At 54.5% G+C, this 23,247-nt stretch overlaps 8 protein-coding genes across 8 annotated transcripts; 3 read left to right on the forward strand and 5 right to left on the reverse strand.

Annotated features, from left to right (window-relative positions):
• Positions 1 to 286: 286 nt before the first annotated feature.
• FIBRA_05166 (uncharacterized protein) lies at positions 287 to 2,176 on the forward strand (the record flags this gene model as incomplete). The annotated part of the gene is made up of 6 exons (XM_012326940.1): positions 287 to 347; positions 403 to 714; positions 765 to 965; positions 1,019 to 1,123; positions 1,176 to 1,331; positions 1,386 to 2,176. 6 exons carry the CDS (start codon positions 287 to 289, stop codon positions 2,174 to 2,176), a joined length of 1,626 nt encoding a protein of 541 aa, XP_012182330.1.
• A 188-nt stretch (positions 2,177 to 2,364) lies between these two features.
• Positions 2,365 to 3,735, reverse strand: FIBRA_05167 (uncharacterized protein; the record flags this gene model as incomplete). Its single annotated transcript, XM_012326941.1, has 4 exons — positions 2,365 to 2,814; positions 2,876 to 2,903; positions 2,968 to 3,311; positions 3,367 to 3,735. 4 exons carry the CDS (start codon positions 3,733 to 3,735, stop codon positions 2,365 to 2,367), a joined length of 1,191 nt encoding a protein of 396 aa, XP_012182331.1.
• A 1,485-nt stretch (positions 3,736 to 5,220) lies between these two features.
• On the forward strand, positions 5,221 to 6,532 carry FIBRA_05168 (uncharacterized protein; the record flags this gene model as incomplete). Its single annotated transcript, XM_012326942.1, has 4 exons — positions 5,221 to 5,590; positions 5,643 to 6,030; positions 6,102 to 6,171; positions 6,257 to 6,532. 4 exons carry the CDS (start codon positions 5,221 to 5,223, stop codon positions 6,530 to 6,532), a joined length of 1,104 nt encoding a protein of 367 aa, XP_012182332.1.
• A 749-nt stretch (positions 6,533 to 7,281) lies between these two features.
• On the reverse strand, positions 7,282 to 7,829 carry FIBRA_05169 (uncharacterized protein; the record flags this gene model as incomplete). Its single annotated transcript, XM_012326943.1, has 4 exons — positions 7,282 to 7,465; positions 7,530 to 7,612; positions 7,668 to 7,683; positions 7,738 to 7,829. 4 exons carry the CDS (start codon positions 7,827 to 7,829, stop codon positions 7,282 to 7,284), a joined length of 375 nt encoding a protein of 124 aa, XP_012182333.1.
• Positions 7,830 to 9,685: 1,856 nt separating this feature from the next.
• FIBRA_05170 (uncharacterized protein) lies at positions 9,686 to 12,355 on the reverse strand (the record flags this gene model as incomplete). The annotated part of the gene is made up of 3 exons (XM_012326944.1): positions 9,686 to 11,643; positions 11,697 to 11,835; positions 11,885 to 12,355. The coding sequence occupies 3 exons, from the start codon at positions 12,353 to 12,355 to the stop codon at positions 9,686 to 9,688; spliced, it is 2,568 nt and encodes an 855-aa protein (XP_012182334.1).
• Positions 12,356 to 14,064: 1,709 nt separating this feature from the next.
• Positions 14,065 to 15,700, forward strand: FIBRA_05171 (uncharacterized protein; the record flags this gene model as incomplete). Its single annotated transcript, XM_012326945.1, has 4 exons — positions 14,065 to 14,123; positions 14,194 to 14,695; positions 14,749 to 15,177; positions 15,248 to 15,700. 4 exons carry the CDS (start codon positions 14,065 to 14,067, stop codon positions 15,698 to 15,700), a joined length of 1,443 nt encoding a protein of 480 aa, XP_012182335.1.
• Positions 15,701 to 16,009: 309 nt separating this feature from the next.
• On the reverse strand, positions 16,010 to 18,316 carry FIBRA_05172 (uncharacterized protein; the record flags this gene model as incomplete). The annotated part of the gene is made up of 11 exons (XM_012326946.1): positions 16,010 to 16,051; positions 16,110 to 16,451; positions 16,501 to 16,615; positions 16,664 to 16,761; positions 16,813 to 16,860; positions 16,916 to 17,438; positions 17,489 to 17,643; positions 17,702 to 17,909; positions 17,961 to 17,989; positions 18,046 to 18,074; positions 18,127 to 18,316. 11 exons carry the CDS (start codon positions 18,314 to 18,316, stop codon positions 16,010 to 16,012), a joined length of 1,779 nt encoding a protein of 592 aa, XP_012182336.1.
• A 1,482-nt stretch (positions 18,317 to 19,798) lies between these two features.
• Positions 19,799 to 22,145, reverse strand: FIBRA_05173 (uncharacterized protein; the record flags this gene model as incomplete). The annotated part of the gene is made up of 10 exons (XM_012326947.1): positions 19,799 to 20,287; positions 20,337 to 20,451; positions 20,500 to 20,597; positions 20,657 to 20,704; positions 20,758 to 21,280; positions 21,332 to 21,486; positions 21,540 to 21,747; positions 21,800 to 21,828; positions 21,886 to 21,914; positions 21,968 to 22,145. 10 exons carry the CDS (start codon positions 22,143 to 22,145, stop codon positions 19,799 to 19,801), a joined length of 1,872 nt encoding a protein of 623 aa, XP_012182337.1.
• Positions 22,146 to 23,247: the final 1,102 nt, after the last annotated feature.

Here is a 23,247-nt window from a genome sequence, read left to right on the forward strand (position 1 = left end):
GACTTTGTTGTACGTGCTCCCGTTGCCACTTGACCCGTTTCCGGCCGCACATCACGTTTCTTTCGCTGGAATATCTGAACAGCCCTTCCCACGGATTTCACATGAATGCAAGTACAGCTATGGCCGTCCAGGCTGTCTAACTCGACCTCGCAGTGTCTAACGCTAGGCCCAAGCACTGCTTTCTCGACGATGTTAAAAGGCACGCCGCTCTGCCTTTGCCTCGCTACTCATCTCCGCATTCAAACACCTCGCCACCGACTTCTTTCCAGCTACAGCTATTCACAAGATGCCTTCCCCGTCTTCCTCCCGTGACAACTCTCACAACGAGAATTCTCCGCTGCCGCCGCGTGCGTTTCTCGAAGCATCTTTGTGGCGCGTGCCAGACTGATCTGGCTTGCCTAGGTGGAGTACAGCGGTCTATGTACCGCCCGCTACGCAGATCACTGCACCGGCGCAGTGCATCTCAAGGATCCGACGGCGTGCCTTCACTGGCAACCAGGATCCTCAACAGGATCAGGCGCGCGCGCTCGTCGGACGCGCCAGGCAGCGTGCAGGGGGACGCCGCAAGCGGCCCTGCATCCGCCATCGCCGCCGCCGCCACCTCTGTGGACGCGACGGACGAGCGCATGGCCATCACGTCCCTACTCTTGTCTGCGCCGGACGCCACGGAATCATCCCCGGAGCACACAAACCCAACGGAGCCTGAGCCTTCGGGTTAGTCTCATGGCTTGCTGTTACTCGTATTTACTCATCTCCACTCGTAGGCTCTTCATCCGAGCCCCGGAACGCGGTCGCCGGTCCCTCGAGCGAACCCCCCCGCGACACAGAGGTGGGTAGCACTGCCGGCGCATGCGCCACGAACACGGACACTGCGGAACAATCGACTTTGGCCAGACGCACCGCGGCGCGCAGGGCGCGCCGGTTCAATCCGATCTCGCGCGGCATGCAGACGTCGCCTTCCCCAGGTATGTGTGCCGTTCACCGGCGTGCGCATGCGTCTGAAAACTCTCGCTGGCAGGCCCCTCGTCTCGCCCCATCACACGGCTGCCCTCGGTCTATGGCAACTCCCACCCGGACATCTGGATGCGCTGGGATCCGTCATGGGGCATCCGTCCATCGATGGGTACGTCTCGCTTCTGCTCCCATGCTGGTGTGTCTACAACTGTTCTCCACAGACGGGTCTGGTCTGCATGGGGACCCATACCCGGAGCGCCCTAGCCACTCGCCTCCCCCGTATCCCGGCTCGCCTCTCTCCGGGTCGGCGCTGTTTGAGATGTTCGCCTCGGCTCAGGATGATGACGGCCTTTACTCTGTCCCAGTGGCTGGCCCTTGTAAGCATGACTTCTTGTTCCGGCGCAGAGCCATATTGATGAGCTGTATCGCAGCCCGACCAGCCGAACGTACTCTTCCGGAGCAGCCAGACACACTCGGATTCGATGCAAACGCGGACTTGAGCCACATGCGGGAGTTTGTGCACCGGCTGATGACGTCGACCGCCAACGGCCGACGTGCGGTGATGAACTACTTGATGGAAGACGAAGGTATTGTGGGGCTGAGTGCGCCTGTTGGCGAGCCAGTGCTCCATCGCATCCCGACAGCTGAGTGGCGGCGGGATCCCGACTGGGAAGGCGGCGTGGTCCGAGACGACCGGCCAAAGCGGACCGAGAGCATGATGGACGACGGCGCCGACTCTGACGCGAGCGTGTTCGAGTACGAATCGGAAGAGGAGAGCGATCCGGGGATTGCGACAGGCGACGGCGCGCGGCATTCGTCCCTACTTGCAGACAGTGCCGCGCCCGATACTCAGTCCGTGGCCGAGTCGTCGGCGAGCACGTCGCCGCTCCCCCGAATTGTTGTCACTCCGCCACCATCGTCGGCACCTCTCCCTGCTGTTGACGAGGCAGTGTGTGCCGTCGAGCAAGATGGCCTGTCGGCCCTGGCCGCTGATGCTTCCCCGCCTGAATTGGACAGGAGCATGACATCGCCTCCCTCGAGCCCAGGTCCCGCCACGCCCCCGCCCGGGTCTCGTCGACGGCCCGCCGATGTGCGTACACTGCGCGCGCGCCCGAGTCGCTCGAGTGTCTCTGGCCGCAAGCGCGCGCGGGAGGACGGGGCGGATGAACGCTGCGCTGACCTGGGAGAGCGCAGGACGAAGAAGCGACGGGACTCCAGTTGAGCGTAATTGACAGGTCCCCACGTTCGGGCCTTGTTTCTGTGGTTCCATTTCTCATCTCGATTGCAAAGCATCTGACCCGATCGAATGTATACCCTGACATTGTTTGTCGTGCTCCCAAATGAGCGCCTTTCGGTCTCGTACGTGTATTCAGAATAACCAAAGTACAACTTGTGTTCTACACCCCATGTCTAATACCCTCGAGATCCAGTCATATATTTCACAGTTTGAACGAGGTCGATCCCTGCAGAGTCTACCAGGATGGTGACGGGGGAGAATGGCAGCTTCTTCACGTCAATGGCCCCGGCTTTCACCGCCCAGCCCACGTACCACGGCATCGAAAAGCTGAGCCACACAAAAACCCATGCATACCCCAAGCAGCGCTCTACTCGCCCCGGGAGTCGTACGTCCGCCTTTGTAAAGAGATCGATGACGGCGTCTTCCAGTGAGATGGCCACCGCCTGAGCGATAAAGAAGGGAAACGACGCCCCAAAGTCTGAGCGGTTCACCATAAAGTCCCCCCCGCAGTGCATCAGGCCCGACACCGCAAAGCCAACGTACAGCTGCGTGTTCGACGACGCCCACGAGCCCGGCGGAAGGCTGACAAGACGACAGGACGCCTTCCCAATCGAGGCGGCAAACTAAATGACAAATCGCAGCTTGTCAGCGTGTGTCACTGCCCAGGCGTCACGCTCGGCATACCCGGCGCACTATCTGATGGTGTTTCCGCCTGCGATGGGCGATCACAGCTGTCAATATCGGAACATCCGGGAAATTCGAGTGCGTGCGCTCACCCCCAGAACCGCCGGACGGTGTACGTATCCGCCCACGCACCATACACATCCGGCCATTCGCCGGGCAGCGACCAGCCAAGCCCGACGGCCACCCCAGCGGCCACAGAGTAAGCCATCCCGAGCAGCCCAACGCTCGAGCTAGACACCGCGACGATGGAGAGCCAACGCTGGACATAACCGCCCGGTCTCAGAGCGCCAACATCCTGCTGGGAGGGGAACAGATAGTCCGACACCTGCCACGCCTTTGCAAAGTCGCTCAGAAGATACCACAAGCACGCATTCGCCAGCTGCCGGCGCACAAACTTCCAGCGGGGAGCGCTCGAGCGTGGAGGGGTGTTGGCGATCTGACACGGGCGACGTGAGCATGCAACCCGTACGAACCGGGGCCGGGAAGCAGACCTGGTAGTTCCACCCGATCCCGCGCACGCTGTAAAAGACACACAACACCCATCCGACGCGACGCCAAAAGGGGAGCTTGTCCGCCGGCACAGAGTCCCGCTCGTGGCGGAGCTCTCTCAGCGGCCCCGCCAGCCACAAAAGGTGGAATGCGGTGAAATAATGCTGCATGAGCACGCAGCCCATCAGGTAATTCCGTCGCGGGTTGGCCACCGTGGCCAGCAGGGCCAGCACGAGAAGACATGTGTACACCAGGAACGCGGCCAGGCGGGCGGACCAGCGCAGCTGTAGGGCGATGAGGGTAGCGAGGTAGACACTTTGCAGCAGCAGACAGGGCAGAACCGGGAGTACAGCGCGCGAGCTGGTGTCCATGACGGCAGGCACATTGGCCTTGGCCAATTCCACTCCGTTTTAAAGGGTACGTCGGTCATAATGCGTAGTTGCAGACAGGCACATGTTCATGCTTCTTCCGGGTCGGGCCATCAATAATTTCCGCTGCTGGCTGCAGCACATCAGCATCAGTCGACTTGTGACTTCGCGGATTCGTCTTCAGGGTCGATTTCCTTATTTCCAATTCGAAAAAAAAAACAAAAACAAAAAACATACCAGAGTGTTGGAGTAACGAGAACACCACCCGCGACTCGCTCCCATGTGTCTTTCAGACGTCCTTGACATGAATTCTACAAGTAAGCATACCTGCTTTCGTGGGATGAGTGCGCTGTCTGCAAAGGCCAGGCCATGCACGACAGGCCTAGGTGCTGTACGGATTATTACCTGGACACCCCTGACGATAAGGCGCCGCATTTCGCACCGAAACGTGCGAAGGGTCTTGGTACGCCTGTGTGATAGGGCAAGGAAAGACGTACGATGCCAGTGTGCCCAACGTACCTGCATCGAGCTCGTGGCAGCCGTTGCAACGGGATGGTCGGTCCATTTTTGTTTTTGCTGCGCAGACAGGAATCAGGGAGACTCCCAAGAGATGCCAGGAAGCATCTCGGAGGTTCATGTCGGCATCATACCCTGGTCTCTGAAGAGAACGTCTGCAGGAGCATTGACTCGGAGCTGTAGTTCTGCGCCAGATGGAGGCTCAACGTTTAACTTTAAACTGGACTGCCGATTGCAACTCGACTCGAGATCTCCCACCACTGGTCTCTGTTTGTGGCTGCTTACAGTAACGGCTAGACACCGTGGGCGGCAAAGCAGGATGTCCGGACGGGGACTCACATGCACTGGGAGAGATCGCATTTTCTCAATTTTCAGAGCCCGGATAGTGAATATCACGTCCGGGAAACAAACATAGCAGCTCGGCAGCCTCCGATTGGCCATTTGCAGTGTCCCTTGCGTATAAAATCCGGCCGTGTGTTTTGCAGATCGAACATTAAGTAGAGGAAAACGCAGTCTCTCGCGACCAGTCTCCGGTGAATGTTCGACTGCCCGAACTTCGGCATTTGCCCACGGCGAGACTCTCACGGTCTCCGGCACATCTCGGAAAGCCGTTCGAAGGGGCGCCCGATGCTAATAACACAAGTCGGTTGAACACGGTGGTGACTCGGACAGACGAATATTGATTATTGATCCAGTACGTACGTCGTACGCGCACGCATTAAAACCAAGATTGAGGAATCGTGCACGAGTTTCTTCCGGAGATCGCGGTGAGCCTCCAGTCGTTTATTCTGTATCATGCCAATTAGTATGTGACGCCAACTATTACTTTAATCTTGAATAGGAGCAGTGCCTCTTCATGCTCTGAAAGGAGCCCAGTAAGTTGATGTAAAGTTATTGTTATTTTGAATTATATGACACGCTGTGCTCTTTTTCTCAACAGGCCATATGAACGGAGCTTCGTAATCGACCGTCATGTCAGTTATCATCCTCTCCGCCACCAACGTCTCGACGATTTCTCGCAGCTTCGGGCCCGACGAACTCACCAGTCTCATGTCCCGCGTCTTCTACTCTTTGTCTCAATCCCCGTCCGGATCGTCGGCAGAAATCCAGCAGCCCTCCCGCATCTCCATTTCCACCAGCAATCACACGGCCCTCTTCATGCCGTCGCGGATTTCCCTGATGGGTACCGCGATCAAGGTTGTTTCTGTTCCTACGCTTTCGGCGCCGCAGGACGTGCGGGAGAACGGGCTGCCCGCGAGCACGCTTGTTCTAGATGAGCGGACGGGCGCTGTGAAAGCCCTGGTGAACGCGCGGCATCTCACGGCACTGAGAAACGCAGCTGGTACGCATATGACATCCCGTCGCACGATATGTTATTCACATGTTGCGCACAGGATCGTTGCTTGCCACCCGGCTACTTGTCCCGCCTTCCACGCCGCCTCGGACGCTCCTGGCGATCGGCGCGGGCGCCCAGGTCTCCGCACACGTTTCGCTGTTCCTTCGCTACTTCCGCACCATCATCTCGTGCACTATCCTCAACCGCGCCCGCAACTCTAGGCTACTGAACTTGGTTTCCGCTCTCGAGAAGGAATACCCTCTTGTGTGCTTCGATACCGGCACGCTTCTCGGACAGCCAGAGGACACCGAGGCGCATCTGCAGTCGGCGATCGAACAGGCAGATATCATAGTCACCGCGACGTCGTCTACTCGGTCACTTTTCCCCTCTGCGTACGTTCGACCCGGCACTCACCTATGCCTCATTGGCTCCTACACGCCGAACATGTGAGTGGACGTCCGTTGCGACAGCAGCGGGCCTGTATCTGCCCCGCCGCAAGCTCACGTCCACGACACAGGCACGAGATTGATAGTGAACTCGTCAGGAGGGCGGGCAAGATTGTTGTTGATTCTCGAGATGCATGCATGGTTAGTCATGTCCAAACCCAGCCTTGGGAGCTTCCTGCGTGGGTGTGCTCACAGTCTAATCCCTCGTGTCGACTGTATACACTAGACGGAGGCAGGAGAACTCATCTCTGCCGGCCTGGGGCCGTCAGACCTGATCGAGCTGGGCGAGCTAGTTCAGTTTGAGGGCAGTTTAGCGGATGACGCACCGTGGCTCCCAAGAGATGCTCTGATACAGCAGGTGAGAGACTCGGGCGACATAACCATATTCAAGTCCGTCGGCGTCGGGTTACAAGACGTGGCCATCGCATCGGCAGTCGTGGCGCGTGCGGAGAAGGACAGGATTGGATTGATCGCGAGCGAGTACGATACGGGAGGTGATTGACCATTGTCACAGGTGTCATATACGCAGCGTATACATCATCGCAGTAAGCAGGTAATCATCGACCCTGAATAAAATCGGACGTTTGTCCGTACTACGTGCTGACCAGCCAGAAGAGTCCCATTGATCCAAGGGGCCTTTACCTCCCGGTACGACGTGGCGTGTGCATGAACTGCCGGGATGCTATGATCTCTGAAGGAACGGTGTAACGCCAGGAGTCGGATCAACACACGTATACTCGAGTATATCTGGATTTATATCTCATTTGTACAAGATGATCACGATCACAACTACGCCTTGCTGAGCTTGAACTATGTGCAAAATACACACGATACCGAAGCACCGCTCCTTTCATGTAACACTGGCACCCCTTCAACTCGAATCCATTCAGTCGCAGAATAAGATAACCAGATCGAGCTGAGTAATCAGCTCCGCGCAATTCAACTCTGTTGTCAGATGGAGGCACTCACGTCGGCGGCTGCACAGAGCACTTGGGGAAGGGCCTGGGATGCGTTATGTACGGCCTCAGGGCACTCGCTATAGGTGCCTACATTAGGAAAATTTTGAGATATCGGCAACAACTAAATAGGAAAGCGTCACTGACAGTCCGCGCCGATCCCGTCGCAACCATTGTAGAAACTAGAAGTCGCACATCTCGGTGTAACACTCAAGTCAAGAGAGGGCATGGCCACTTACCCCCACCCACTCGCTACGGAGAACGCGTGCCTAGAATATAATGAGTTAAGCTACCTCTAATGAGGAGGAAAGAAATACGGGGGAATGAGCGAGATATAGCCGCTACTTCCATCGTCGTTACTGAGCGTTGCCCCGATCAAGGTGCAATTTTCACCATTGTCGCCACAGACACCTGCATCGAACGAGCTGTACAGAGACACTGGATTGTTTGAAAATGTTTGCGTACCAATTTGCAGGTAGCTGAAGAAGTTCAGAAGGAAATGAGAATCGTCGCAAAAACACTCAATAGCTGTGTTTTTCTCACGCAATTAAATCATCAGCGGGCCCATTGCTGGTGTAAGCATCGCCGGTGGAGAGGAGAGCGCCGCCAGGTCCCCACAAGTAAGGCTGTGAACTGGATGTAAGGTAGAGTCGGCACTCCGATGGAGCGCTGAATACAAACAGTTCCATAGCCACACCTGCAGTGTGTCGTGGTCAATAAACCAGCGCATAACAGGCTCTATGGCACTCACTTGTTGATGAAAGTGATAGTATGAGACTCCCCGCGGACCAGCACGGTTGCGACGGCGGCAGTGAAGAGGGTAAAGATGATCTTGCTGAACATTGTGAGTGGGCTATAAACGAAGAGGCGAAAGTCGAATTGCTGAAGGAGGTAAGTATGAAACTTACGGCTTGTGGGGGTTGCAGTACGGCTTATATGCTGCAAGACTGGAGATGCCCGAAGGGACCTTGCCATGTATACCTACGGCGTCATCGAAAAAACGTCATTACATACTTACCCGGGAACGCTGGAGATCATCGGGGAGGAGCGGTCATCGTCGCACGCTCTGCCTGTCTAGTCCTGCCGGCTGCAACGGCCTGGGAGATCCCATGCGAATGGTGAAAGCATTCTAAGTGACGAAATTTCATGGTCTGCTTTCCCCTGGCCCAGCCATATCCTGTCCAAACATGGGGTTCCGGTCATAATTCCGTCCATGAGATAGATGAGCATGCACCGACACTCAATCTCTCGACGCTAGACACTTTGGAAGACAGCGGCATGGTTTCCTGGTACGGAATGTCTCCGAGATGAGAGCGGAGCCGCTGCATTCCTATCAGGTCGGTGGCCCTAGTTCTGTGACAACGAGGTTCGTCATGAGATAGATCAATATCAAATACAGGACGGTCCGGCCGCAGTCGATTTCGAGGCGCCCCATAGCCTAGCCTGCATGCGCAGTATGGCGTACGGCGTAAATGCTGAAGACCCATCAACATCAACCCTCGGTATGCAGTGCAGGGTGCTTGCGGATATTACTAGCTTTACCCAGACGGGACGGGGTCGACTGCTGCGTGACTGCATGCACGGTTTGGAGAGATGGCAGCTGGGAAAGTCTGTTAAGTCGACCAGACAATAGTCGAATCGTAATATACAATCGACAAAAATAAAGTCCCTGTGCATCACCGGGAAATGGCCATGCACAGGACAGATGTGACTCGGCGTCCATGAGTTGAAGTTTGCCATATAATAGACTATTGGCCATGCGGGTACCGGAGGCCCCAAGTGTGAATCCTGAAGGAAGCCCACCAGCACTTCAACAAGAGGTATCATGATCTAGCTATCCCTGCGGCCCCCTTCATAAGTCAATGCGGAGATGGTATAATGAAAATACTCACCAGTAGGACCACAACGAAGAGCAAGTCAACAAGTTGTGTTACGGCTCAGTGCTAATACGGTGGGAAGATGCACTGATTCATCATTCAGTTCAGTTGAGCCGCTCGCCAATCCTGGGGCTATCGGCGGCAGCCACCGATCCGGTCAGTACGCACGTCCAGAAACAATAAGTACTCACGGAGATTCAGGTACATAATCGTATTCAACTCGTCGGGTTACGAGACGTCGCCATCGCATCAGCAGTCGTGGCTCGCGCGGGGAAAGACAAGATTGCATTGGTAGTGAACGAGTATGATACGGGGGGTAACTGACCATTGTTACAAGTATCATATACACAGCGTATACAGACTCAGTCTGCATATCATAAAATAAGAATATCCGATCCGACCACTGGCGTACGGAACGTAACTTAAGAAGAGAGGAAATCATCGATACAGGACGGAATTCTCGCAGGAGCAAAACTCGTGACGACAACAAATCAGTACGTTAGGCAACCACGACAGCAAGAAACCAGAACAGAAACCAGAACAGCAGATCAGCAAGAGCAGCGACAGATCAGTCGTAAAGAGTCGTGAAGAGTCGTAGGAGTGGAAAAGAGGAAAAGAGAGATTACCAATGAGGCATTACTGAGAGTAAGTGTCTATGGAAGAGACCGAATAAATACGAAACCTCCGGTGGCCACTCAGTGCCACCGTACTCTATGATGGGGATATCGACGGCGAGAATTCAAGGATATCAAAGGGAGAACATAAACTGACACGCATTGTTCACTATCCACAAACATTTGAACATGAACGAGAGACTCACCTTCAAATCGCAGATGAGGACAATATGCCGCCCATGCGGTGCCAGTCTCGTCGAAATTCATCGTGGGCGGTTTTCATAAAAGTTAGAACTTCCTCAGCACGACGGTTCAAAGCCTCCTCGCGTCTTCGAAGCTCTTCTTCTTTCTTATGAAGCTCCTCCGCTTGCTTGCGCAGCTCCTTCTCTTTATCGCGCAGCTCATCCTCTTTCTTCTTAGGTATAGCACCAGGCTTCTTTCGCTTCTCCTCTTCCTTCCGCTTCACTTCATCCTGCCTTTCCCTCTTTGCCAGCTCCAGCTCCTTGCGCTTGAGCTCCTCCTCCCTGCGCCTCATCTCTTCCTCCTTCCACTTCATGTCCTCTTCCCTCTTAGCCATCTCCGCGGCCCTTTTGGCATGACCCTGCTCGTCCTGTTTCTTTGCTGCCTCCGGCACAACGCCCACACTCTCTTTCCGCTGACGATGGTCGAGTCGGCGCCTGGCCTCCTCCTGTTCTCTGCGGAACGCTTCGAGTCGCTCCCGGTCTAGTCGATCGGCTTCGCGCAGTTCTTCCTCGCGTTTCCTCAGCTGCTCACGTTTCTTCGCCTCCTCCATCATCTGCCTCACCTCCGCCTCACGACGGCGGGCCTCTTCTGCCTTGCGCTGCTCCTCTTCTCTCCTCTTCTCCTCTTCAAGGCGTCGAGCCTCCTGCTCCATCTGCCTCGCCTCTTGCTCCTTGCGTCTGGCCTCCTCTTGCTCCTTACGTCTGGCCTCCTCTTTCTGCTTGGCCTCCTGCTCCTTGCGCTTAGCCTCCTGGGCCTTTTGCTTCGTCTCCTGCTCTTTCTTCTTCGCATCGTCTTTCCGCTTGCCCTTCCCGCCCTTTGCAGGCTTCTTCGGAGTTTCCTCATCTTCCACCACCTCTTCCACAACGCTAGGCTTAGGAGGCCATTTCACATTCTCCACCTCTTCCACCACCTCTTCCACAATCGTTGGTCGAGGCGGCCATTTCTTAGTTTCATCCTCTTTCTCCTTCGGGCGGACCGGCTCCTCGAAGTGCACCTGCACCTGCGCCGGCGCATGTGCCACCTCGAAGCGTCCGATCTCCTCCTTCATCATCCGCTCCACGTCCTCCGTCTCGAACGCGGACGCCTCCCAGTCGCTGTCGCCCTCATCCGACGCAATGAGCACCAGCTCCTCCAACGTCGGTGTCGGGCGCTTCTCCGCCGCACTGCCCGCCTCCGCACGCGCGCTGGGGCCGGACCATAGCGCCTGCGACGGGGGCGGAGGCGGGCGGAACACTGAGTTGACACTGCGGGCATCATCATCGATCGTAAATGTTCGAGGGTCGACCACCTGCATCGTGGAGTTTGAGGGGGCGAGACGCGGCCCTGGGTGTGGCGTCGTGGTGGACGCCCGCAGGGCGCTATGCATCGCAGCGGAGAACTGTGTTTCCATGGGCGTTGCTCGATGCGCTATGGGGGGCTGTTCGTAGTGCATGTTCTCCACTGCACGCAGTGGCGTCGGTGCCACACGGTGTGTGGCCACGGGCACACCCGCTGGCTTGGGAGTCACGGACTGTGCACGAGCGGCGAGATGGTGTGCTTGGGTGAAATGGGTAGGAACTTGATGTCGGACCTGTGGCATCTTCGGCGGCTCTTCTGGTCTCCCCCCGACTTTGGCCATTGCGATGCTGATTTCGTGCATGAGCGCATTCTCCCCGTCGCCGTCCCTCGAGTAGGAGTCATCGTGGAAGCCTCTGCTGACCGGCCTTGCAAAAGGAATGTTGTGATCGCTAGGCATGCTTTGCAGCCTGACGTGTTCCCGCATCAGTGGCGTTCCTGGAGGTTTTATCGCAGGAATCGCGCGCGAGAGCGGCCTCGAGAGCCTCGGGTCATGATCCGCTGGGGCACCAGAGGGCCGCCATATCTCTGGCGCAGACCGCGTGTGCGCCTTTGCCTGCGCTTCTGCAGTCTGCCATCTAGGCACACCTGCTGATCTACGTTCAGACTCATGTGCGAGTCAGAAGCGACGCAAAATTCACCATCATACGGCGCCTCCGTGCCCTGCTGGGACCATGTCCCATCGACCGCTCCACTAGCCCTCGGCGCCTCACCACGCCCCTCGCCATATTGATACCAATTTGGAGGGATATGCACGTCCTCATGCACAGCGTTCGTAGTCTAAGATCAAATGAACATCTTAGAATACGTTCATATATCAGCAACTCACCTTCGATGACCCCGCCACATTCTCGTCGCCATGAGTGAATGTCGTCTGAGAAGCAGCTTGTTGTCGTCCACCGCTCGCTTGGGCGTTCGCATAAGCAGCCGTTTGTTCGCGTACCAGTACATCTAACCATGGCTGGCTGGGCTGCTGGCCCGATGCCCACAGACGCTCCTGCCTCTCGCGCATCAACGCCTCGGAAAATTGGTGCTGCGCGAGAGCCCGCATTTGCCCCATCTTTTCGTCGAACTGTTGCCGTGATATCTGGCTCCTGTTATGCTCATTGCGCACCTGCTCGACGATGGGCCGAAGTTCGTCTTCTATCTGCTTCCGTACGCCGGCCTTCCACTTCTCGTCGGGCTCGAAGATGGGGGAATCGCTGAAAGGTGCTGCGCCCTCAGCAAAATGGGGATGGAACGAAGTCATCGAGACACCAGGTCTGTGAGGAAACGGCGAGGGTGCTGCGGGCACCAACATGAAAGATTGAAGAGGACGAGTCAGATCGCGAGCGCCCGTGCCTCATGTTCTCCACGCTACACGCCGATATGCACCGCCGTTCCCACTCCGGAGCCCAATTCTGGCGCAGAACCTGATGAATTGCGTCCAGTTGAGGTCAAGATGTCAAGCCATGCTTCGAGATACTGCAGCGAGTACATTCATCTTTCAATTGTCGGCAGAACAGGAAGAATCGCGGAGGCTCGAGGCTCGTGTTTATCAACCACGGGTAAGTGGGTTGGATTGGCTTCATCTCCGAATTCAGGCAAAAGAGGCCTGGGGGACGCTTGCGGTCGAATGCTCGAGGCAGAATAACGGGTCGAAAAGACGACGAACATGACCCTCGGAGCGCTGGAAATAGTCGGCTCATATTGTGGAGACGAAGTGCTTACGAGTCGTTGAATGCAAACGCTCGGTGGCTCTCAATTAGCTACCTCGCTGTGAGTGCACATAGTCTTGTTCGCTGTCTAAACTCAGGACGCTTTAGTGATTGTTGCGGATCCTGTGTAGAAGTGTACAGCCGTGGAACCATCGGTTTCAATGTGGGTAAAACGATCAAACATCAACCCCTCCAGTAGCCATAACAAGAACATAGCCATTTGGTCTCAACGAAAACCTTACAGCGCTTTGATGACCTTGTTCTGCACGCCCTATTGCCCCTCGCGACGTCGACGTCAATATATACCGACTGTCGTACCTCAACGCGTCAGAAACTGTCTGGGTAATGTCAGGGTAATGTGCAATGTGCATCGCTTCTTCCACACACGACATCAAGGCGTGTCCGATAGATCAAGCGCCCCATTCATTTGTGTCAGGTCTGGACCCTGATTGTCTGAACCCTGCGTGGCCTGGGCTTGTGCAAAGAGATCCTGTGAAGAAAGCGGAACTTCCAACAGGGGAACTCACTTTGGATACGTGCCTGTGACGGTCATCGAGCATGTCACTTATGGTGTGGTCAAGAAACAGGGAATGACAGCCAGTAATACAAGCTAGTAGGTGAGTTGCTTGTGCATAAACTTGTAGTAGTAATGTACTAGTATGGGACCTGAAGCTGTAAGCTCGCGATCAACTTATCATAATCATCCCTTCTCGGAGAATTATTTCACGTTGCCAGATCCACTTCATTTGCCTCCATGTCTTCTAGTGCATGACTCTATACTGATAGACTATAAGCATAAGCAGCGCAGGTTTAAATGTGGACAACATCTGATTGAACACCTTTGATTAGCAAAGCAGACGTGGATATCTACTGTCAAATCGCAAGTCGAGGTATGGTTCAACCTGATGCGTAGATCATCCTCACTTCTCCTGCCAGAGTATAGTGGCTGAACAGCTTGAACCTCATATGGAGTTACAAGCGCAAGTAACTTCACTACATATGATACCTGACTGTAAACCGAATACGGTACAAACAGTCTCACAGGCGCATGTCAGTACTTGAGCGTGGGTTTAGTGCGTCGAAACAATTTGCAACAGAGATAACGACTAACCTGCAGCGAACAGCAGTCATTACATGAGTGGGAGTTGAAGCGCCCTTGGAGGAGGAAAGGAAGTAGCGGTTGCCAAGTAGTGGTCCCCAAGCGCGCATATGATGACTCTCCCTCTTCTGAGTGCGCATTGCCAGGACACGAGGACATACTGGTAAAATCTGCTGTGTCCTTATGCGGCGCATTCCATGTTACTGACTTGCAATGCTGACAGCTGGGTTTGAGCTTCCGTCAGCGCTCGCGACTTCGCATTCCATAAACAAGTGCGTTCGTACTATATGATATGTCGCGTGAGTGGAGTGCACGCTGCAGCTGGAGCGTCCGTTGATACAGCCGACGTGGTGTGATCTTTGGATCAGAATTTAAGGTCTCAAAAACGGAGGCGTGTGTGATCGAGGCAGCCTGGTCCAATCTTAAGGCCTTGAAGGAGGCCCATCTCTCGCCGCACTCGATGCGCCTCACTGACATGACCGCCCATTCACGCCCTGCACTCCCCGTCTTGCCTTGTCTCTTGTTACAGAATGTATTCCTCACCACCCTCATCGCTCTCCGGCCCCGGTGGCCAGCTCGATCTGTTGCATTTCTCGTGTATACTTATGCCCTTGCGCTAGCTCTTAAATCGACCGCCGGTAGCCCCTCGCGCGACTTCCCCATCGGGTGCATGCTCATGAAGCAGTTTTTCACTGCCTTTCACCTTCTCTGGTTGACGGACCCTCTGAATGAGTTCCGCCATGAGCGGGACTACGTCTCCCCGGGAAAGCTACCCTTTTTACGCCGGATGTACTGGGCTCTGTGTGTTTTCTACAGTCCTCGTGGCGTCGGTTGGAATTACGAGGTTTGTACAACGAGCTCATCACAACTGTCCCTTCATGACCGATATTATGATAGATTGCCAATGTGCCTCCTCGCACTAGCCAGCCTCGCTGGAAGTTTGTACGCGAGCAGTTAACACGAGCATTGCGCTGGTATCTGCTCGCCGACTTCGCAAAGGCCTATCAAGGCTCCCTTCTCTCCTCATCTCCTAGCGCAGATCTATTCTCCGTGTCCTCGCAAGGGCACATCCGACGGTGTCTGAATATCCTGGCGATATCCAGCTCAATGTTCGCCTTCTTGGCACTCGAATACAGCCTTCTTGCTGCCCTTTTCGTCGCGCTCGGCTGGTCGCCGCCGCGCGACTGGCCAGACGTGTATGGCGCATGGTCCGAGTCATTCACAATTCGACGATTCTGGGGGTTGAGTGTCCCGCTCCTCGCTTCTATGCCCCAGAATGCAGCTGACGCACCCTATAGGCGGAAATATCACCAGCTGGTTCGCCGGGTAATACTTGTCCACGCGTGACGCCGTGCTTGCAGCGCTGACGGATCGTTCCGTCTTTGTTGTTTTTCAGTACGCAACATCGATCGGGAAGATGTTCTGCCATCTCATGAGCATCAGAGCGGGTTCGTGGGGATCATCCTATACCCAGCTTTATGTAGGATTCGCGGTGTCGGGCCTCATGCACTGCGGCGGAGACTTCATGGTTGGCCGGCCGCTGGCTTCGTTCCCTTTCTTCGTCGCGCAGGCGATAGCAATATCCCTGGAGGATGCTGCCATCTACGCTGCCAAACGTGTTGGCTTAACATTACCAGAGCGACTGGGGCGCCTCATAGGATACATCTGGGTGTTTACGTGGTTGTACATTTCAATTCCGTGGTATTTGGATTGGGCGGTGAAGGCAGGCGCCGTGGACACCCGCAGCCTGCCGTTCTCGTTGACTGTCCTGTTGGCGTCGAGCGTTGCATCGAGTGTTGCTCGGCTTGCGACAGGCCTAGGTGTATCTTTAGTACTGACTGTAGCTTAGGAAGGCCGTAAAAGTTGTCATAACAGCGCTTTCATGAATAATGTGAGACTGGTGTCATGTACTAGTAGGCATGTGATGGGGTGTTGGTAGAGCGTGTATCGGCCAATAGGTCGTGATAGAATTAAGCATGCTCACGCCAATTACCAACATCAAATCACAGATCCAATGAAATTGAAGTAGAATGACAAGAAAGGGAACGAATGTGTGCTAGTGCGAATGTCACTGAATGGCATGTCAACAGTAAACGGAAGCAGGTCAGTACAATTGTTGCCCACAGGCGCAATATTCCCACTCGGGAATCTTGGTGCATTAGATTTCCTCCTTCTGCGGCGACTCTTTCTGTTGGGACTCCTAAAGGGAACGCTCGTTCAGAATGTGAGACAGAGTATGAGGAAGAAGCTCGCTTCACCTCCACGACTATGACCTCCGGAGCCTCCGGTTCGCGGTCCGTGTCCCGGATTTTGCTGAGGAACAGCGTTCCAATACAGGCGAGCGCAGCCCATGGTACGAGCGAGATGAAGGCCCAGCGCGTGCCAACCCGGAAGGCTTCTCTTACGTACAATTGCAGCTCGATGGGCAGTCCATCGATGCTCTGGAGCGAAGTGAGCGAGGTCGCGGGCTGAGCCAGCTGACCTGCGTATGTGCCCGATATCGTGCCGGACGCGATAAGGTCTCCAAGGTAGGATTTCACTTTTGCGTTGAGAACCGCACCACACTGGGCAAGCCCGATAGTGCCGCCGAACGCGCGGAACTGAGTAGCGAGGTGAGCGTGTGAGAGTAGATAGAGGAGACGGACGCACGAAGAGAGATAGTGTGGAGACGACGGCGACCTTGTCATCTGGCAGTGTGAATCGCGCGTGGACGGCCAGAGAGCCGGCCGATAACCCTACACCGACACCTGTCAAAACCATGAACCTGCTCGCCAGATTAGTCCAGTCCCGCAGGTGCGAGGTGCGAACGCACCCATCGATCATGCTTTCGTTGCTCTGCTCGAGGGCCATCGAAAGTAGGCCCAGCGCAACGGCTATGATTGCTCCCCCAAGAACAATCGGAACCTTGGGCTGTTCAAAGAATAAGAGATATTACAGGCAGGAGGGAGGGGATTCTCTCACCTGCCTGAAGCGCTTTATCCACAGAATCTGCGTGATGGAGCCAGCGCCCTACAGCCACCACTGTAAGAAATGGACCACCGCAGGATGCCGCATATGTACTCACCATACCAGGCGCGAAAAAGATCAACTGCGCCCCTGCCTTCGAAGCCGAGACACCAGCGACAATTGTCATGAACGTAGAGATGGAGTAAAAAATGACCATCATGACCATGCCAGAAACAAACACGGATGCTTCTATCAAGCAGATATCGAGGGAGCGGAACACTTCCAGCGGGAGCATCGGGTCGGGGAGGAGAGTAGGCGTTTGCGAGGAGAACGCTAGCGCCACATGACGCTCAAGGAACCACTCGAAAAACACGAATGCGACGTAGAGTAGGCCGCCGACAACAAAGCAGACAACCACACGGGCGGAGCTCCAGCCGTAAATAGTGCCCCAGTTCAGAGCTAGAATAACCAGGATGCCGCCCGTCAGGAATAATATTGCGCCAATCCAATCAACCTGGAGGAGTTTTTGGATAAAGGTCTCATCAGCAGGAACAGGAAGCCCACGCCGGCCCTGGGGCCCCTTCGTGCGGTTGCGAAGGACGATGAAGGCAATTGCCATCCCGACCACGCAAGCAGGTAGGCTAGAGATACTGTCAGGAACAGATTACGAATTATGGGATGCCCAACTCACTTTATGGCAAAAATCCACCGATATGATATGTTCAATAGTACGCCTCCGATGAATGGACCAACGCAATATCCCACTGCAAACAGCAGGAACACCAACGACCGCTGCAGGTTGTTCGCATCCAGAGAACTAGAATCGGACATGAGGATTTTGACAACCTGTGAAGTGGTCCTAGTTAACGAGATGCGTGAGGTTATGGATAGATTGGTAGCTTACTGATTGTAAGCCTGCAGCGCCAACTCCAGCGACGCCCCGACCAACAAGCATCGTGATCATGTTGTTGCTACCGGTGCTAATTGCGCTTCCTATCATGAAGATGAGCAGGGATAGATGAAGGGTCGTATGTCGGCCCCAAATTTCTACGATAGACGCGAAGAGGGGCAGGAACACCGTAGACGTTAGCAGGTACGCCGTGCCGATCCAACTGAACTTATTGATGAGAAAATGTTGCGGAAAACATGAAAGCCAGACGCACCTCTGCAGACTGAGTTGATCAAAAGCAGACTAATGGTAGATAGAGGTCAATAAAAAGTAAACAGTCGAGATCAATTGAAACTGACGGCTATGTGAGTCTGGGCAGTGGCGACGACTGAAGGAAATTCAGACAGATCCATTGCACGAAAATCAAGATGATTACGAACCTGTATAGTCAAGAGTCTCGAAAAAAACCGGAATAAACAGCGCGATACTGAGGCGTAGCATCCATCTACGACTGTCGGAGCGGCTAGAGTCGCCAGATGCTTGGGCCTCAGGCTGACCCTCTGCTGATTCCGTGGGAGAGACATCCGTGTCCTTCTTGGAGAAATACTTGTAAACAAGTATCGTAGCCATGAAGCTTCTTGAGAAAAGTCGACGTAGGCCTTCGTACTCGTACGCTTTCTATACTGCGAAAGAAGGCGGGAACACGAGTAAACGACGGACAGATAAAGTATCCACAAAAATTCCTCGAACGGAGTGAAAGAAGAGCAGGACGAGGGGAATACGGAACGGAGAAAAAGTGAGGATGGAAGGGCGTTCCTTGGAAATTTATACAAACGTAACACGCCTACCGCAGTCGTGGATACTCCACCCCTTCGTCGGACACGGTGGTATTAGCAGAAAATGGGCAGCGAGAACCAGTACTATTCCAAGGGTCCAATTTCCATTTTCTGTACGACTCGGATCCGCCTTGTTTCCCGGCGGCGCTAAAGACAACTCTGAGATGAAGGTCATTTGGCCTAGAGTATGACTCCGGCGCAGTTCACGCATGCGAAATGACCTGGGAGGATCAGAAAGATGAGCGGCGAGTTTGACAATCTGCTTACTTGATTGACAGGACCGCACTGCACAGAGCCGTTAGTATATTCGAAGGCTGCTGCGCCATATCATACCTGCTGCCAGTCGGGAGACCCAGCCGCCTCGACTGGAGATACATGTGGTGATGCAGTGCGGGGGCAGGGGGGCACAGGCTGATTTTACATTCTATCCGAACTATGCCAAAATTGATCTTGTCCGCTACAAGTCAAGCAGTGCAGACTCGCGACAATCCCTGTGTGTCGCCGGGGCCCGCAGTCGTGGTCCGTGGTGAGACCGCAGATCTGCTCCCGATTTGGGACCGCTTGTACTTAGCTCCTCGTGGCGGCACCGCCGCGGCTTTCACCGGGGGCAAAATCCGATTTTCGGAGGGAAAGTATGGGTCGTCGAACATGCTCCAACAGGGATCACGAATTCCCATAGTGCCTGTTTACAGAACATGCAGGTAAGACTTGAAATGTTCTTTCAGCGTATTGTAATTTTCAAATATTATTTCAATGTTCTGCAAGTATTTCTGTACATCAAATGAATATTTAAAATTTGAATTGAATGTTCTCTGTATCATCACTGGGAATTCGTGATCCCTACCGGTACGTGTTCGACCTATGTTCCCTCTCTGAACATTGCCTTTTGTCCCCGGTATTTGCCGCCATCCCCAGTCAATTGACTTCACTGCGAGACACGCCCAAGGATCGAGCGCCGAACATTGGGAAAACGTCGGTCGCTGAAGGCAGCATTCCCTGATCATGTTCAGAGCTCGAACGTGTTAATGTGTTCAGCCAATCAGGAGCTGCGAATCACCCATGTCTGGCAGTTGAGCACTCTTAATGTTTAAGCTCCGAACGCAATGAAAACCTGCTGTCTCCTGCGAGCTGTGTTCAACGCATGTTCGCCACTCGAACTTTGGATATTGCCCGCGATGTTTTGAACCTCCTAACGCCTTCAAACAATATGAGAACAAACAGCATAAATATTACTAGAAGTAGTATCAACCGTGGGTATAAATATACATAGTCATCGTCAAGTCGGCACAGGCGGGCGATACTCCCACCCGGACTCCTCCAGCATCAGGCCTCCTCTTCCTGTGACTTCTTCTTCTGCAGGGTTTCCTAAAACAAACGCTCGCTGAGAATGCAGAACACGGGTTTCGGCAGAGTCCTGCTTCACTTCCATGTATATCTCCTCCTGCACCTCCGGCTCGCGATCTGTATCTCGAATTTTGCTGAGGAACAGCGTCCCAATGGCGGCGAGCGCGGCCCATGGGACGAGCGAGATGAAGGCCCAGCGCGTTCCGTCCCGGAAGGCGTCCTTCACGTACGACTGCAGCTCGGATGGCAGTGCGTTGATGCTCTGGATGGAGCTAAGTGACGCCGAAGCCTGAGACAGCTGCCCTGCGGCTGCGCCTGATATCGTGCCGGACGTAATAAGGTCCTCGAGGTACAATTTTACTTTTGCGTTGAGGACCGCACCGCACTGGGCTAGCCCAATCGTGCCGCCAAGCGCACGGAACTGAAGGAGGAGATGAGCGCGCGAGCGGCGATAGAGGAGAAGGACGTACGAAGAGAGATAGAGCGGAGACGATGGCGACTTTGTCTGCAGGCTGCGAGAAACGTGCGTGCACAGCCAGGGCGCCGATCGACAGCCCGACCCCGACGCCCGTCATTGCCATGAACCTACTCGGGAGATGAGTCTAATTCAGTAGTTGTAAGAGAGAAACGCACCCATCAACCAGGCCCTCTTTATTTTGCTCGAGGGCCATCGAAAGCAGACCCAACGCCACGGTCATGACCACTCCCCCAAGAACAATCGGAGCCTTGGGCTACCCAGAGCATAATTAATCCAGCAATTCGCTAACATCATAGAGATGGACGCTCTTACCTGCCTGAAGCGCTTTATCCAGTAGATCTGCGTAATGGAGCCAGCACCCTACAGCCGCCGTCGTCAGAATTTGACCATCGAGATTACGCACATTCACTCACCATGCCGGGCGCGAAATAGACCAGCTGCGAGCCCGCGCTCGAGGCAGAGCGACCAGCGACAATGGTCATAAACGTAGCGACGAAGTAAAAGATGACAATCATAACCATGCCCGAAACAAACGTAGACGCTTGTATGAGGCAGATATCAAGTGAGCGGAAAACCACTAGCGGGAGCATCGGCTCAGGAAGCAGAGTGGTCGTCTGCGAGGAGGCTGCTGACATCGCTCGCCGTTCAAGGAACCACTCGACCAGCACGAATGCGACGTAGATGAGGCCGCCGATAACGAAGCACACAACCACGCGCGCGGAGTCCCAGCCGTAGGTAGAGCCCCAGTTCAATGCCAACATGATGAGGATACCGCCTGCCATGAACAGGAACGCGCCAATCCAGTCGACGCGGAGGAGCTGCTGGACGAACGTCTCGTCCATCGAGGCGGGGAGCCCGCTCCGTCTCTGCGGCCCCTTCGCGCGTCTGCGGAGAATGAAGAAAGCAAATACCATCCCGACTACGCACGCGGGTAGGCTAATAATATTGTGAGAACAACAGCAGTAAATCACGAGGTATCGAGCTCACTTGATGGCGAAAATCCACCGGTACGAGATGGTCAATAGTTCTCCCCCGATGAAGGGACCAATACAGTATCCAATTGCGAATAATAGGAACAGCATCGACTGCTGCCAGTTGTTGGCGTCCAAGGAACGGGAATCAGCCATGATAATTCTGACCACCTGTGCCGTTGCCACGGTCAGCGAGGCGGATGACAGGGCAGGGGTGAGCTTACCGCTTGCAAGCCTGCAGCGCCAACTCCGGCGACACCACGACCGACGAGCATGGTGACCATGTTGTTGCTGCCGGTGCTAATCGCACTCCCAATCATAAAGAAAAACAGCGACAGCTGAAGAGCCGAGTGCCGGCCCCAAATGTCCGCAACAGATGCAAAGAGAGGCAGGAACACCGTGGACGTTAGTAGATATGCCGTCCCAATCCAGCTAGAATTTACTGATCAAACTTGATTGAAAAATATAAGGCTGGCAAACACACCTCTGCAGATTGAGCTGATTAAAGGAGGACTAATGATAGCGGGGCATTAGTAAAAGCACGGATGACTGAAATAAGCCAACACGGACGGCTATGTGAGTCTGAGCGGTGGCGACAACTGGAAGCATGTCAGAAGGGCTGAGCGTATCGAAGGATACAAATATAACGAACCTGTGTAGTCCAGGGTTTCGAAGAGAACAGGGATCAGAAGAGAAATACTGAGGAGTATCATCCATCGGCGATTGGATGTCTGAGCCTGGTTGTCGGAAGTCGATGGGGTGGAGCCCGTGGGGGCTACGGCATCCTTGTCTTTCTTGAAGAAGTATTTGTAGATTAGTATTGCAGCCATGGGACTTTGGAGCAGACGTCGACGTAGGTATTCGTGCTCGTACAAGCCTGCGGTTCGGGAAGTAAAGCCGTGAAAGAGTGTAAGACAAAACAAGGTGAGGGGAAATGAGGAGGCGAGAGGGGACGATAGCGGCGCGTTCACGGATATTTATGTGCACCCAGCACGTTCTCCGCAGTCGCAGTCAACCCTCACCGCCAGGACGCATCAACGAAATGATCACCAGCGAGACCGACGACTGAGCGGTGATGGAGAAGATAAAAATCGGTTTCTGGGCTAACCGCCTTCGCCACTTGTACAGCACTAGTGCAGTGGCTCTGCAATCCACCTACGCAAGACCTGGGCAGACCAGGAACGTGAGGAGATTGACGGAGCTGAGAAGTCCGCTTACCTGTTTGACAGAACCCTAACGTGGCAGAGCCAGCCATAGTGGGGATTCAAAGCTGCGCCCAGAGGCTGCGGATACACGATCCATTGCATGCTGCATTATGATCATTTAAGCCTGGACTTGTCACCGCAATTTAAACGCGAGAGCCAAATTTACTGTGCACAAAGGCAGCTGCGGTGACGGCGACTTTGGCGACGGCCCACGGGCGCAACGTGACGCTACCACGTGGTCCGGAGTGGGCGTAGATCTACCATTTCCGATTTAGTCTAGTCGATGTCGACGACTATCGATCACCCTGCACCATGTGCGCACGGGGCCGAGTACCTCTTAAAAATCAATGTGCCGCCCTTGAGAAAAATACAATGGAGCACGCATGGGTGGCACTGGCTCGTGCCTGGGGGTCACCCCGCATGAGTCGTCTTCCTCCTCAATGGTTGCGCTCTTGGCCATATGACTGGAGCTGATTGTGACAATGTCAAGTCATATGAAATCATTCATTCTGATGGTATCAACGAGCAGACATAGCTGTACAGAATTTCGTCATTATTTTCGTCACTCCTATCCTCAATGAGCGTGACCCACCATCTAAAGTATCAAGCCACCATCAGCCGAGGGGCCACCATCCACCATCCCCTATGTTCCCAAGCCGCGGCACATCAATTGAAGATTGTTATAAATCCACCACAGCAGAGGTTTTCGAAAAAAAAAAAAAAAAAA

This window comes from Fibroporia radiculosa, assembly GCF_000313525.1.
Source record: "Fibroporia radiculosa TFFH 294 genomic supercontigs, scaffold3938, whole genome shotgun sequence".
Taxonomy (NCBI): Eukaryota; Fungi; Basidiomycota; class Agaricomycetes; order Polyporales; family Fibroporiaceae; genus Fibroporia; species Fibroporia radiculosa.